Raw genomic sequence first — 15,935 nt, 5'->3', positions numbered from 1 at the left:
GATGTGGTCCTTCCCATGAATGCCTGGATTAGAGATCTGGTAGGCCAAGTTAAATTGTGTCCTTTGTTTTCTGTGAGATCACACACCACACTGGTTGAGGACACTGCTTGCAGTCCAACTGTCATGGGGGCTACAAAAGGGAAAGTTGCAAGCAGCCTTGGGCTCTTCCTTTCTCAGACCAAACCAAGGAGTCAGTTTATCCAGGGCAGATCATATGCAATAGCATAGACCTTAGGATTGAGTCTGAGTTGACGGTGTAGGGTGCTTTTCTAAATGAAAGACTGTAAGAAGTTTGGTCACTGCTGGTCTTCCTCAGGTAAGTATACCCACAGCCTCCTCCCAAGCCCTATGAAACCTCTTCGCCTCCTGCCCCATTCTTGGAACTTAAAGGAAATTGAAATCTTTGTGATTTATTTTATAGGCAACAATCAGCAAATGGAATGGAGGCATTTTATCTCTCTCTCTCTCTCTCTCTCTCTCTCTCTCTCTCTCTCTATATATATATATATATATATATATATATATACAATAAAATTATATATATATAGTTATATAATAAAAAATGGGCATAGCTTAAACTGGAGAATGAATGTTTTCTCCCTTTAGAAAAATTCTCTGCATTCCTCTTAATCAATACAATTAATGTAGCTTTTATCTAAAGTTACCATTTTTTTTTTGAATACTGCCTTTCACTTGGCATCCAAAATCAAAAGGGTCCCCAATTAAGAAAACATTTTCTGTTATGCCGAATTCATGTTACCGTGCTATGAGCTCTGACATTTTGTTTCTGTGGTAACCAAAATCAGCTGATTAGTTGGCATGGCAACCGAAAAGATGTAATCCCAGCAGACACACTCTAATCAATGCCCCCAGCACAGATGGTCTCCGGAGGATCAACAAGAAAGAGGCTGGCAGGCATTCAGCATGTCACGTGCTAGCTTGAGACTAGGCCAGGGAAGAGAGAACTAAAAAAGAACATTTCTCAAACTAACTGGTAGCTTTTTAACCCTTTTCTTTCTCTGACTAATTGTGAAGCAATATGGACCATGTAGTTACATATATAATACAATGCTCATAGAGATTTTATGAAATAAAATGCGCTTTTTTAATGTGTATTTATTTAATTGTCTTGGTCTTAATGGCTGAAACAGTATGCACAGAATAGTGCTATAATAATTATTATTTTAGTTAGTAGATTACTAGCTTTTTATAAAAGGACACAACTCAGGAACAGCCAGCTGGAAGAGATGCAGAGGGCAAAGTATGTGGGAAGGGAAAAGGAGATTCCATACCCTGAGAGCTCCACTCTCCCCCAACACCTATGGGTTCACCAACCAGCAAGTACTAATTAGTGCTTTTAGGTTAACAGTTGCAAAAAGCTCATTGTATTTTACTTAGAGACACTGTTTGTGTAAATGCACATATATGCATATATTAGAGCAATATGGCTATTATCTGTAATAATTTGGTATTCAGAATAAGAGTAAAAAGTCCAAATCCTGGAGTGGAATGTGGTATACAGTGGCTCAGGGTAGAATGATGAGCTAATGGTCAAAGACAAGAATAAGTATTCAGATAGCACTTCCCTGATAACTGGCTATAGTGGCAAACCATTTCATCATAAATAATTGATACCAAAAAACAAATAAGTCTGTGTTTAAAGAAGTGATAAAGGTGTTAATGGCTGTAATTATTGTTCTAGTTTGTAAAACCTAAAAGTCACCCAACACATACCCCAGAGAGGGCTCATCTCTGCACCTGCCAGTATTGCACTCTTGCTATACAATTTGAGGGTCTTTGATTGTAAAAACTTTGGTGATTGCACTTCTGATATTAAGCCTTGTTTTCTGTTTGTTTTGAAATTGAATACAGAAAAGAAAGGCTTCCTAATGTGTGTTTTAAAATTCTAATTACATATTTATCCATTATCTATAATGTTGCAAGGCTCAGGAAATTGCAAAATGTGTACTATGCTCCTGAGGAATATTAAGTGTTACTGTTGATTAGGACTGTGGCAGATTTTTGATTCACCAGTTGACCAAATTTTCATAAAAGCAACTCAGAACCACTGGCTCAAATGCTACTTGGGGAATTAGAGCTTATTGATAGTCTAAATTAGGACAATGTGCTAAGTAATGCCATGTACTAACTAATAGCCAGTTCCCCCAAAAAAACAAAGCATCAGCTTCCAAACTATTTCTCTCTGTCACACCGGAAGTTCATTAACTCACTGTTTTATACTAAATAGCCTGATTATTTTCTGACACAGAGATGAGTTATTTTTAATTAACATAAGAACAAAAAGGAAAATGGGAAAGGTTCTTTGGGTTGTATAATAATGACTAAAGAGGGGAAAAAAAGAGAACTTCAAATGTTCTAAAAATAAATGTGTATAATTAGAATCTGGATGAAGTCCACATAGCTAAGCTACATTTCCCAGAAAGTAATATTTCTCATCACAGTATGGAAATATTCATTACAAGATTTGGCAGATGGTCTTGCCATGGAGGATAATCAAATGGGTGATCTAAAGAATTGAAGATAGCCTGGCCTGTGTGACTCAATAAGTTGAGCATCATCCCATGGACCAGGAAGTTCAGCATACATGCCTGGGTTATGGTCTTAATCCCCAGTGGGGGTATACAAGAGGCAGCCTAACCGTGATACTTTCTTATTGAGTTTTTCATTCTCTCCCTTCCTCTCTCTGAAGTCAATAAAAACATATTTAAAAATAAAAATAAAATAAAGACTTGAAGCTTTAGGCTGGGAGAGCTGGGTACATGAGAATGCACAGGTCTTCTGGGGGCAATGCCTTGGATGCCTACTCAGACATGTGAGAGGGGAGCATTCCTGAATGAGGAAGAATGCAATAGAGAAAACCCTAGTTTCTTCATTAGAATTAAAAACAAAACAAAACAAAACAAAACAAAACAACAACAAAAAAAACACCCCACCACTTCATCGATTCACCAGGAGAATGGGACACTTTAATTTTAAAATAGCCCTGAATAAATAGCACTACATCTTTAGAGCAACTGACTATTATCATTTATAGAAGAGTTTTGGCCTGAGAAAGCAAGCAAGCAAGGAAATATATATAAAAAGATCCCTGCAAGATACATGTGTCTACCAATGGCCACAGGTTTTGTAAATATCTCCATTATGGCAAAATTTTACTTAATTATCATGGAACCCCCTCCCCACTCCCTTAAAGCATAAGAAATTTGGATGTTTTTCTTGAGATATGTACAAGCAACACTAAGTCTTAACAAAAATCTATAATAATAAAAGCATAATATACTAATTACACCGAACGTCCTTCTGGATGACCTTCCGGATGAAGCCACAGCAGTGGGCATCCAGGCAGAGGCAGCTGCCAGGCAGCGGGGCCTGAGCCCCTTGCACAAATTTCGTGCATCAGGCCTCTAGCAACAATAATAAAGATCATGAAGCAGCAGAGAAAGGCTTCCTCTGCAGTGTTGGACTTTGCAACACTAGATGTGAGGACTGGGGATCCCTCTGATCTACAAGATTAAGTAGATGTGTTAAGTCTCCAAAGTGAAATGAGACACAGACACATTAAACCATCACCCAAGGGACCATGCCTTTCCACAGAGCAAACCCTTCCCAGCACCAGCTCTGCACACAGTGGGAAACTTCTTTGTCTCTGAAGGACAACTTTCCTCTCTGCCCAACTGTCAAAGAGGAAGAAAGAGAAAATCCAGCTTCCGCCCCCACATTTAAAATGTTTATTAGCCAAGGCAAGAGATCATATAATCAGTGGCATCTGATGACCTGCTTTGCCTTCAGTTTTTTTTCATACCATTATGAACAGCAAAAAGAAGAAACTGAACATAAGATCAAGGAATACTTTAAATAAATAATAAACACTTTATTTTTATTCTTTGGGCATATTGTGTATAAGCAACAAACACATGTTCTTTTTATAATATGGGCTTTTGCATTAACCCTGATAATTCAACTTCCCTTAACAATAAAGAGGGTGTGGCCATTGGTGTTTTAATAAAAAGTTATAGCTGCTATCATTCATATTAAAAATTAATTTCACATTGAGTCTTAGTCAAAATGCAACGAACCAGTGTTTATTAAAATAAGCTTCTGTGCCTGGCTGGCATAGCTCAGTGGTTAACCACTGACCCATGAACCAGGAGGTCATGGTTTGATTCCCAGTCAGGGCACATGTCTGGGTTGTGGGCTCAATCCCCAGTAAGGGCCATGCAGGAGGCAGCCAATCAATGATTCTCTTTCGTTATTAATGTTTTCCTCTCTCCCTCTTCCTTCCTCTCTGAAATAAATAAAAAAATATATTTAAAAAATAAGCTTCTGTTTTGCCAGATTCTGTGACTAAATATTTGCTCTTGCTATTTTTCTACTTGGGAGAAGATATAAAGGGGTTAACTCTAATGTTCAGGAAAGGTCTTTGTCCAGAGGAAGTACTCCATATGGTTATTATTTATGCATGGGAGAAGTCAAAGGTGGAGTTTTTTTCTTTTTCATTTCAAATCCTTCACAGGGCCTTGAATTCTGCCTCAAAATTTTATCTGATCCTCCTCCTCCCCTCCCCATATTTCTCATTCTCACTCTCATAACTTCTTGCTCACTTGCTGATCGACCAATCATAGAACTTCTCAGAATTTGGAAAAATCACCTTTAAGCTCCAAATTTCCTAAATTCTTTTATATTTTTGTGTTCCTTAAAGATTATGGTTAGTTGAGTTATGGTAAGTTGGATTGTCCTCCTGAATTTAGCTTTAAAAATGTTCAGTTTCAGCAACATATAGAATTTCTTCAGCAACTAATGGTATCATGACAATTATTATGATTCTATGTGGTATTTGGATAAACTAGAGTGTATCTCTGAATCAGACGATCAACACTGGGAGAACGTTCTCTTACCTGTAGAAGATCGTTTGCATAAAAACTAACATTCTAATTTAGTAACCTGGGTTTAATAGGCAGCTGACCTTCTCTTGCCCTTAATTTTGAGGTTCTATCATGCTTGACTCCACCTTACATGCCCACAACTGAGAACAGTGTTCACCAAGAGTTTAGCCGTGTTGCAAACATAAAAGATCACTTCACAGTACTGAAAGTGTCTAAGATATGAGAAAGCAGCTCAAAGTTCCAGAAGAAAGCTTCTATTATTATCCTTAAACTAGATGCCCGTTGCAGGAAGATTCCTTCAATAGGGCTTCCTGCTGTGGTCGCTGCCCTGCCTGCTTTCCTCCCTTCTCCCCAGGCCCACTTGCCTCCCTCTCTTCTCCCCGGACCCCCCTGCTTCCCTCTCTTTCCTCCGCAACCCCGCTTGCTTGCTTCTCTGGAGCTTCACTCCCTTCTGCAGCTCTATGCTATCTTCAGTCTTTGCTCTGGCCTACATATGCAAATTAACTGCCATCTTGGTTGGGTTAATTTGCATACTCCCTGATTGGCTGGTGGGCATAGCTTATGGGTGTAATGAAGGTATAGTCAATTTGCATGTTTCTCTTTTATTAGACAGGATACACGCAGAGAAGAACAAACCATGTTGGAGATGGCCCCTTACCTTGGTAAACATGGGCTTTCCATGCTGGGTGACCATCGCACACTGGTCACAGTCCACTGTGATGGACGAGTTGTGGTACGATTCCTTCGAGTGTTTGAGAATGTAATACAGGTCAGTCACCCCTCCTTCAAACACAGTACTAAAGTAGCGGGGGATGAGGGTCCTGCCGATAGCTGGGAGAGAAACACAGACAAACAAAAAATGAATGAAAATATCTGGCTGGTCTAACACCCCCCACACCATCGCCAGATCTGCAACTGGATAAAAAGTCATCGCAAGAGATGATGGCAGGAGGCAAATTTCTCTTTACAAATAGCCATGACCCTTCTGGGTTATAGTTTATAAAATGAAATCCTCAGCTATTCAGACAAAAATTTGTACAGTCATCTCTCCAGATTTTGTGTCCTTTGGAAAGTCAATAGTGGAAGGGGTAGTATTTCTTAAAATTTATCTTCACTGTTGAAAGTATTAGAGATCTTCCCATTTTTCCTCATTTACCTCCTCTAACCCACCTCCACCCCCTACCCAGGTCTTCCCCACACTATTGTCAATGTCCATGGGTTATGCATGTATGCATATAAGTTCTTTAGTTAGTCCCTCCCCAAACCCATTTCCACCCCCACCTTTCCTCTGAGATTTGTCAGCCTGTTCCATGCTTCTATGTTTCTGTTTTATTCATCAGCTTATTTTATTCATTAGATTCCACAAATGAGTGAGATCATGTGACACTTGTCTTTATTTTTTAAAGAATGGAAACAAACATATTGACTACTTTGGACCTCATGTATGTTCTCTAAATGAACGTATTTCTCCAAAATAAAACACACCCAACCCACTTGGACTTTTTAATAGATTGCTTACAGGCCATTTATTCAATCATGTTTTAGTAGTAGTTGTCATAATAATAAAAATTTTATAATGTAGTGCTTAATAGTGTGTGAAGAATTTTGGCATTCAGACTTGGATCTTCAGAACAACCATGAGTATAGGGGGCTGAGACAAAAAAAACAAAACAAAACACGTTATTATGGAAAGAAAAAGGTTATTAAGAATGTTTCAAAGTCACATAACTTGTGAGTAGAAAATTGGGGTCTTTAATTCCAAATCTGCAAATACACAAATAGTCATTCTTTCTAACACTGTGTCTTAAACTGTTTTACTGAAGGGAAATCTTTAAAAAGTGAGCTGTACCTGCACGTACAGAGATCCATACCTATGTCAGTACTGACTATTCATTCCGTCTGCTTCTGGACTTGGCCAGAATATCTTTCTAGGATAAAAGGCCCATTTGAAGAGAATTTGGTACCTTCCACTTGGTCTAAATTGGTCTCCTTTATTCCCTGTGCCCTGTCCTGCCCCATTTCAGTTGAGCAATTGTTAAGTAGCTGGTTCTCTCTGATATATGATGCTTAGAAACAGCTAACAAGTCCTTTGCTTCAGCAGAGATTTTAAATCCTCTTACACTGAAAACCCCAACTCATAATATCAGGAATTTTGCCTATGTGCAGATTTGAGGCAAAGTACTAAAGCACCCTCAAGGGGTCCCAGGTTTTTAATAAATCTCTTACATTCCCTATACAAGGCCTCCTGAAAGACAAAAATAATATTTAAAATAAATAAATTACCAAAGAGAGCTTTAGTGGGAAAGATCATGCAGTCTTCACTTGAATGTTTTAAAATGTTTAACTTCATTTTAAAAGAATCAGTGTTAAATCTATTCCTTATGGATCTATATCTCTTTTGTACACGGACTAGGGAAAAACACACTATAAAAAGAATACCCTGCCAAACAGTTTTCTGAAATAATATCTAAAGAATCCTGACATGGATGACTGGTCTCTGAATAATTTATAGAGTTGTTATTGCTTCATATTTACTCCAGTTAAAATCAATCAACAAATATGTTCTGCATATTCCTGGATCTTTGGCAATTCTATCTTCAATAATCCTTATACATTCATTTCCTAAATCCTACCTAATCCCCAATAGCACATGTTCATTCATTAAATACAAAATTCAAATAAAGAGTAATTTGAGTCCACCATAAATGTACACATGGCTTATATTGTAAAGAAAACTTGGTTAATGCGAAAAACCTTATTGTACAGATAAAATTAATTAATGCATTAATTTAGCTAAACAGATAAAATTAATTAAATGCATTTCAAATATTCTAACTTAAAACTAAATACCACAAAATAGTGCTAGTAATTTGACATTTTAGGGACCTGTACTGTGGAGAATAAATACAAACCATAAAAAAGTAGAAGCAGGGTGAAAATATTTCACCACAATATCCAAGAAATGGTCCCAGTAAAAAGGCTACTGGATTAGACACATTGAAGTTTATTCATCATGAATCCTGCACAATTTAATTCCTTTGCAGTCGCATTTGCTATGTATCATCATCATTTCCATTCATAGCGTAAGAAAAATTGAATAAGAAAAAGTCAGAGATTCCTAAACTTTAAACCTAAATTATTAATCAGCTCTCCAACTCTAGAAAATAGTACAAACTGTATGAGAAAGATACCTAGCGGGAAAGGCAGCTTTGCTTCATGGAGTACTTTCTAGCACTCTAGGAAATGGTTGCTATGGAAACCTGAGATTTGTTTGCAGCCCTTTTCCTTTGTGGGACTGTCCCTAGCATTTTCCCCATGGTCCTGTTTGGACCCTCACTCGCACAGCCCCGTTATCCACCGTAATGCATTCTGGGAGTCCCACTGAACCATGGCAATGGTAGTCATGTCTTTGTGTGTGCAGCCTCCTCTCCTTAAATGTGGGCTGGGTTCTGTGGTCTGAATGTAGCACAGGTGTCCTGGTGCCAGTTTGTGGCTAACCTTAATAAAGACTAGAGGCTTCTCCTTTGTGCTGGGGGCAAGTCATTGAGATGCACAAAGTTCAACTACGGTAAGACTGCCACAGTGCAAGAAACCCAACCTAACCGTGTGGGACAGTCATGTGAAGGAGAATTGTGTCTTGCAGCCCCAGCTGACCTTCCAATCAACAGCCAGCACCAACTAATTTGTGTAAGTGAGGCCGTCGTGGGAGGTGAATGCTTGAGTTCCCATCGCGCCGCCTCAAGCTGATGTCACTTGGAGCAAAGATGCGCCATCTCCTGTATGCTTTGCCCACATTGCAGAATCACTGGTAAGTAAAAGCAGTGATTGTGTTTTAAGCTAACATGTTTTGGAGCCCCCTTTTAATGTGCCAGTGGATAATCATAGCACCCTTGCAAATCCCTAGGCTACGAAGATGGCAAATTGCTATTTTTCCCTGAAAGAGGGCAGTTTTGTCACTGAAAACACATGAATATAGGAATACAGGAGCTCCCATCCAGAGGAAAGCAGGGCAGAGAGACAGAGGGCCTTTATGGACTGATTGGGCCCTCATCTTAGCTGGGACTGAAGGCAACTTTCGTCCTTGGATGTCCCACTTTATTGAGATGTGCCTGCTCCCCTCTTTTTTAAATAAATAAAAAATTAAAAATTTATTCGAGTAAATTGGGATTAGCTTTCTGTTTTTTGCAAACAGAGGAATCCTAATTCATGTTGTCCGTCGTGATCCAGCACAGAATAAGGGAGTGAACACTGAGCTGAAAGAAAGCGATGAGAATGAGAATCTGCAAATGATAAGAGTCTCTCTTTGTGTCAGAAGCTGAGGGGATGAGAGGGTGCATCAGAGACAGTATTCGTTTTCTACTCGCACTAACAAATGATCTCACATTCAGTGACTTGATTTCTATTTGTTTATTACCTCACACAGTGTTCCGACAACCTGACATGGGTCTTGCTCAGCTAACAGGTGTCAACAGAGATACCTTCCTCTCTAGAGGCTCCAGGAGAGAATCCCTTTTCCTGCTTTTTCCCAGCATCCAGGCTGCTGCCACTCCTCAGCTGTGGCCCTTTCCACAGCCTCACACGCAGCAGTGGTCATGAATCCTCATGGGGCATCACTCTCGCTCTCTCTGCTGCCTCCCTCTTCCATTTTTACAAACCCTCGTGGCTGCCTTGTACCCACCCAAATGACCCGAATAAGGATCTCAAGGTCCTTATTCAGGTCTGCAAAGTTCCTTTTGCTAGTAAGATAACATAGTCACAGGCTCCTGCAATTAGCACTGAACATCTTGGCAGGGGGCAATTGTGTTGCCTTCCACAGAGATTATCTTTGCCAAAGAACTTCTGTTTTGCAAGGGAGATTAGTAAAAAATATAACTTGCGCGCACACACACACACACACACGCATGCACACACAATGAACAATATACAGATAATGTGCAGTGAATGGGAGAGACAACTGAAAGAAAAACATCACATGTGCATGAGAAAGTCACTCTGCAGCTTATTCATTGATTCTGTAAACATTCATGAGCCCAGAGTAGGTGCAAAGCTCCTTGCAGGTGCTGGAAACACAAAGACAGACACTGTCCCTATCTTTTAAACGCACCTCTACCAAGAGAGTTAACAAACATCTAAGTATCTATAATACAATGTGGCAATAAAGCTAAAAAAAAAAATTGTGATTTTGAACTCTTTGCCAGTTCCTTCTGATGCCTGAATTCGAAATACAATTGTATTATTTTTGAAGCCCTAAGAAGATTAAAATATCCTTTTAATTTCATAAATCTTGCAACCACACTGCACAGCCTAATACAAATGGCTTTAAATCAGTAAACATTTCAGATTTAGCTCTGGTGATCCCCTAGAACTCATCAGCCACACCAAGTCTAAATCTATTTAAATGTTATATTGTCACATTCATATGCTAGACTTACACTTTGCATTTGTACTTTAATTCTTGGAACTAAAAATAATTTAAATATTGATATACCTAAGTCTACATTGTGTTTCCATGTAAAGAATTACATTTTACAAATATTCCTGATGAGAGATTAAGACTATAGGAGATTATAACAGAGATTCTATTTTTCTGACACATTTGGTCAAAACTCCAAAACTTAGGAAGGAGAAGTAAGGTGAGCAAGAAAGCCCCAGGAAAACGTTCTGTGGTGTCAGGTGAGTAGAATCCTATATAATAAAAGCCTAATATGCTGAGTGTTTGGTCGGCTGTTCAACCAATCAAAGTGTAATATGCTAATAATATGCTAAGGCTGTTCACCACTCGCCATGACATGTACTGACCACCAGGAGGCAAACGCTCAATGAAGGAAATGCCCACTGATGGTAAGTGCACTCCCACAGGGGAGTGCCACTCAGCCAGAAGCCAGGTTCATGGCTGGTGAGCTGAGTGGCGGTGGCAGGAGCAGCACTAAGGATGTCTAACTGCAGGCTGAGTAAGGCCTGCTCCCCCTGGGCACTGGGCCTAAGCCACCAATTGTACATCCCCCAAGGGCTCCTGGACTGCAAGACGGTGTAGGCCTGGCTACCTCCCCTGAGTGCATGAATTTTGTGCACCGGGCCTCTAGTATAGTATATATTGTGTATTTATGCATTTATGAAAGAGAAAAGAAAATGATAGATTAAATTACTCAGAAACCCAAAATGTTATAAAGAATGCCTAAGTAATACTCTGCTTTATAGGTAAACATTAGTCCAGAAATAGCTAAGAATTTGTTTGTAGCTAATTTGGATATTGAGCTCTGAATTACAGTTCCTTGGGAAGTTTTTCATTGTTCTGCTCTGTGCCAAACCACTGACCACCACTCTTCAATAGTTCTTGCTATTAGAGCTGGTAGGCTGACAGTTCTGTGGAGGCAGGATCTAGCTTCCATCTTTTTTTGTAGGTGTTATTGGTGGATGTTAGGATATATACTGCATACTTACACATACTGGCTTATTTTTCCCCATTTAGAAACTCAATGGTACATACTGGGAACTCTTAATCATTAAAAAGATATAAACTACAATGCATTTATCTTTTAGGACATTTCATCTCTATTATATCTCATCTCCTTTAGAGCATTTCATCTCATTTCACCTCTATTCTATGTCATTAAGAAATGCTTTTAACTCTTCAGAATGTTTGTAGGTAATTCACATGAAAGAAATTGCAAGTAGGAAATAATTATATGGGGAAATGTTCAAATTAGTAATCAAAGTATAAATTAATTAAAATAATAAAAACGATTAAAACAAACCTGGTGAGCTTGTGGTGGGACAGGCATACTCAAATACTTCCAGGGAAATCAACAATTACACCTTATCTTGAGAATCTGTAATTCTGATAGTTTATTAGGTGTGACTCTAATGTCTTTGCAAATACTTTTGCCAAATTTAAATGATGATAAGAAAGATGTAATGTTCAGATCATAAGTGCCCTGAAGTTCTTTAAGTCCTAATTCTAAGACTTTTGATTAGAGATTATCTTTTACTATTCCAAATGCCTGTACTTTCTATCTGTCAGAGACAATTCACTTCAAAAAATAAAATAAAGTATGAGTATGAGACCCCTGATTAAAATGCAGAATAATAGGAAGATCTCATGATACAACAACGAATGATGTATTAGTACCACTTTACATTTGGTAATTATTTAATGAATAAAGGCCTGGTACATGGGATTTCGTGCACTGGTGGGGGGTGGTGTGGCCTGCAGAGATTGGCCCCCTGTGTGAACACCACTCATCCCCAGTCAGCTGAGCAGCGCTCCCACTGTGGGAGCACACTGACCACCAGGGGGCAGCTCCTGCATTGAGCGTCTGCCCCCTGGAGGTCAATGTGCCTCATAGCGACTGACAGAATGACCAGTCATTCTGGTTGTTCCACCATTCAGTCACTGGGCTTTTATTATGCAGGATTTTCCTCCTCATTGAAAAGAGAAAAATCATAACCAAACATTTTGTGTTCTGAATTTGGTGAAATTAATTATAGTAAAATAGTTGAATAATATGATTTTTCCCTCTCTTTATTAATTTTTTTAATGTTGTCATTATTGCAGGTGTCCCTCTCCCCTCATGGCCACTTTGCCCATATCCACCCAACCTCACCACCCCTTCCTTGGCCTTATAATGATTTTATTTTTTAAATGATTTTTAAAGATATTTTTATTGATTTCAGAAAGGAGAGGAGAGATAGAAATGATGATAAGAAAGATCAATGGTCAATGATAAGAAAGAATCATTGATCACCTGCCTCTTGCATGCCCCCTACAACCCCTCGGGCACGTGCCCTTGACTAGAATCAAACCCAGAACCCTTCACTCCACAGGTGGACACTCTATTCACTGAGCCAAATTATCTAGGGCAATGGCCCTATAATATGATTTTAAACACTTTTTGTAAACACAATAACCAATAAATTGGTTGTCTGAATCTAAGTAGTTTTATATAGTTGTTCTAAAGTTGCAGGACCTCAGAAATCCAAATGGAAAGTCTGCCACTGAGGTACACACAGATTCATTAAGACACTTTAGACTTATCAGTATTCAGAATCAATGAATGTAAATGGTGATGATGCTCCTAGGTGTGACATAAACACTACTGATGATTTCATTTATGGTACATAACCACCATAATTAGCCAAAAACAATAGAAATAAAACATGCTCAAACTCTGATGGGGGTGATACAGCCTCAAGGCAGATTCCTCTATCTCGGTGAAGGGAGAGCAAGTCAAACTAACTTTATTCTCATAAATTGACAACATTTTCAATCTAACCTACCTTTTCCTCTTTTCTCAACCAAAGCAATTTGACTTAAATAATCACCTCTCTTGCTATTTCAAAGATTCATTCATTGAATATCTGCTTAGTAAGTACCTCGGCTTGACATTGTTCCAAGTCCTTTAGGTAAATAGCAGACAAGTGGGGAGACAGAATCATTTTGGTGGCAAGGGAATGCAGGCTGGTTTACACTGGCTGGCATGGAAGGCTGTGGTGAGGAGGTGGTGATGGAACTGATTGCTGACTGAAGGGGGCCATGTGAAAATCCAGGATCGAAGAAGTACAGGCTCAGTAAAATGTCAGGGAAAAGCCCCAAGACAGGAATGAGTTTGAACTGAATGTGCTTGATATGTCCCAGGAAGAAAGGCATTGTGGCAGGAGCGAGATGATACATGAGGTCAGAGAAAGAGAAGAACCAGATTATGTGGCTCTTCTTAGACTATGTCAGAGGACTTGAATTTTATTTCTAGTGCAATGAGATGACAGTGGAAGGTTAAGACAATGATATGATCTGAAAAAACTATTCTAGTCTTAAATGTAGTATGCATCTGCCAACAGGGTCTCCAAACCCCACAACATTTTCCGATCTTGCCAAATCTACTATACATATATATTTTTTTTAATTTTATTTTTTTTCCTACCTACCAAATTTTTAATAGCTTGACTAAGATTCCAGCCAACCACCTTGCACTAGGTGCTGGAGAAACAACGATGACTAAGATAGACCATATACTGAATTTAGGATCTTTTGACCAAGCAGTTCTTTGAGCTATTAACTCATTAATTAAGGATAGAAAGATGTGTACCATGGCACGCTCTGTTTATACATTGTCTGATGCAGTAAGGACTCAATTTGCTGAATGAGTCCATGTAATTCATGAATGGATTTATAGTTCCAAATTGTAAGAACTTGCATGTAAGCCTGTCTTATTTCATCTCATTCAACCAGTACTTTGGCATATTCAGATAATTTTGGATTCTTATTCTGTCAGCCATCCCACAAGACATATTCATGATGGGCCAAAATCTGTTTTCCCTTTGTTCAAGTTACTGACAATAACACTGTACAGAAGAGGTCCGCAGCCATGGCTAGATTTTAACCATAAATCAACATCCTTTGGATATGAAACTAAAATGCTTTACTGACTTCCAGAACAAGTCCATGCTCTAATTCCTGATGCTTCATAGACATAGTGCAGGATCAGTGGGAAGTGAGTGAGATGTTAGAGAAAGACCTAAGTGGAAGCATGAATAGACATAAACCAGGCACAAGTGACCAAGGGGAAGAGTTGTCCAGGCTGAGGGAACAGCTTGTGTTAGGAAGCATGGAACATTTCTTATGACTGGGGCTGCTGCCTTGACCAGATCTTACATATTTACTAGAGGTCTAGTGCACAACATTCATGTATTGGAAGGGTACCTCAACCTAGCCTGCACCCTATCGCAGTCCTGGATGGGGAGCAGGCCTAAGCTGGCAGTCGGACTATCCCCTGTGTTGAACTTCTGCCCCCTGGTGGTCGGTGTTCATCATAGCGACTGGTCGTTTGCCATTTTGGTTGATTTGCATATTAGCCTTTTATTATATAGGATGCCTTAAAGGAACTCTTCTTGATTAATTACTCTGCTACATAGAGCTTTCTCACTCTCTTTTTCATTGTACTGATTTTTATTTATTCATTTATATTACTTTTTTATTTTTTATCTTTATTGCTGAGAGTATTATAGATGCCCCCTCCTTTTCCCCTTTGCCCTCTACCTCCCTTTTTATGACAGTACACACACACACACACACACACACACACAGAGTTATCCTAGTCTTATAATGTAGTTCACATCTGGTAGATTTATTTCTTTCCTCTGTATATCTTTATTCAACATTTTCTCAACTACTATGTTTATTCTTCAAGATAAACCTTAAGATAATATTTTTCAAATTCTAAAAAAGAAAAAATTTGGAGGAAGTTGATTTAAATTAAATTTATTAAAATAGAGTTGACATCTTTAAGATGCTCAATCTTCCAATTCAAAAACATGAAATGTTTGTTTATTTGTCTTTATTTCTACACCAAAGAAATACTATAGATTTTTTTAATATGTAGTTACTGAACATTTCTGGTTAAGACAATTCTTGCATACTTTAGTTATCCTGAATTGTTAATTTATTTTAAAATTATATTTGTAGTTGGAATCCACCCAGGCTAGAAATTAATGCTTTTATTAATTTTAAGTTTTTTTTTAAACAATTTATAAAAAGTTTTCTATCATTCCAATATATTTATATCATTGATTTCTCAACTGCAATGGTTAGAATAGAACTTCCAGAAAGATAAGATTAAATCATAAATTACAGAACTTCTTTCGCTGATATTCTTTAAGAAAATTCCTCAAAGGTTAGGAAATAAAATGTTAACTTTACAGTATATTATTTATTATGGAAAGAAAAGCAAATTGGTGTTCTAATCTTTGTTTTCATGAGTTTTTATCCTAATGGATGTTTAACTTGATTGAATGCCTTTTTTAGTAACTACTGATGTTCTAATTTTCTTTAGAAAGCTATCTATTAACTTATTTTCAATTATTGAACAATTTTTGTGCTCAGATAAACCTAACTCTTGTGCACACATACACACATTTTGTATATATTTTTGCATAAATTCAACTTATGAATTCATTCCTTTATCATGAAAGCAGTGTTCTAGATGAGGCACTATCATAGGTCTGGGTATTAAGTGGTCCCTAAAACAGAAGCTGATA

At 38.2% G+C, this 15,935-nt stretch overlaps 1 protein-coding gene across 9 annotated transcripts in view; it reads right to left on the bottom strand.

Annotated features, from left to right (window-relative positions):
* Positions 1-15,935, bottom strand: part of LDB2 (LIM domain binding 2) — a 328,763-nt gene that overhangs the window by 65,191 nt on the left and 247,637 nt on the right. For all 9 annotated transcript variants that reach the window (XM_084889093.1, XM_084889100.1, XM_084889094.1 and 6 more), the window contains exon 3: positions 5,563-5,735. In XM_084889093.1, the coding sequence (XP_084745219.1) occupies positions 5,563-5,735 (173 nt within the window). The remainder of the gene's footprint in view (positions 1-5,562; positions 5,736-15,935) is intronic.

The sequence above is a fragment of the Pipistrellus hanaki genome, assembly GCF_964339955.1.
Source record: "Pipistrellus hanaki genome assembly, chromosome: 1".
NCBI classification, from domain to species: domain Eukaryota; kingdom Metazoa; phylum Chordata; class Mammalia; order Chiroptera; family Vespertilionidae; genus Pipistrellus; species Pipistrellus hanaki.
Note: the sequence above shows the minus strand (reverse complement) of the source record. Positions and strands in the feature narration are given on the sequence as shown.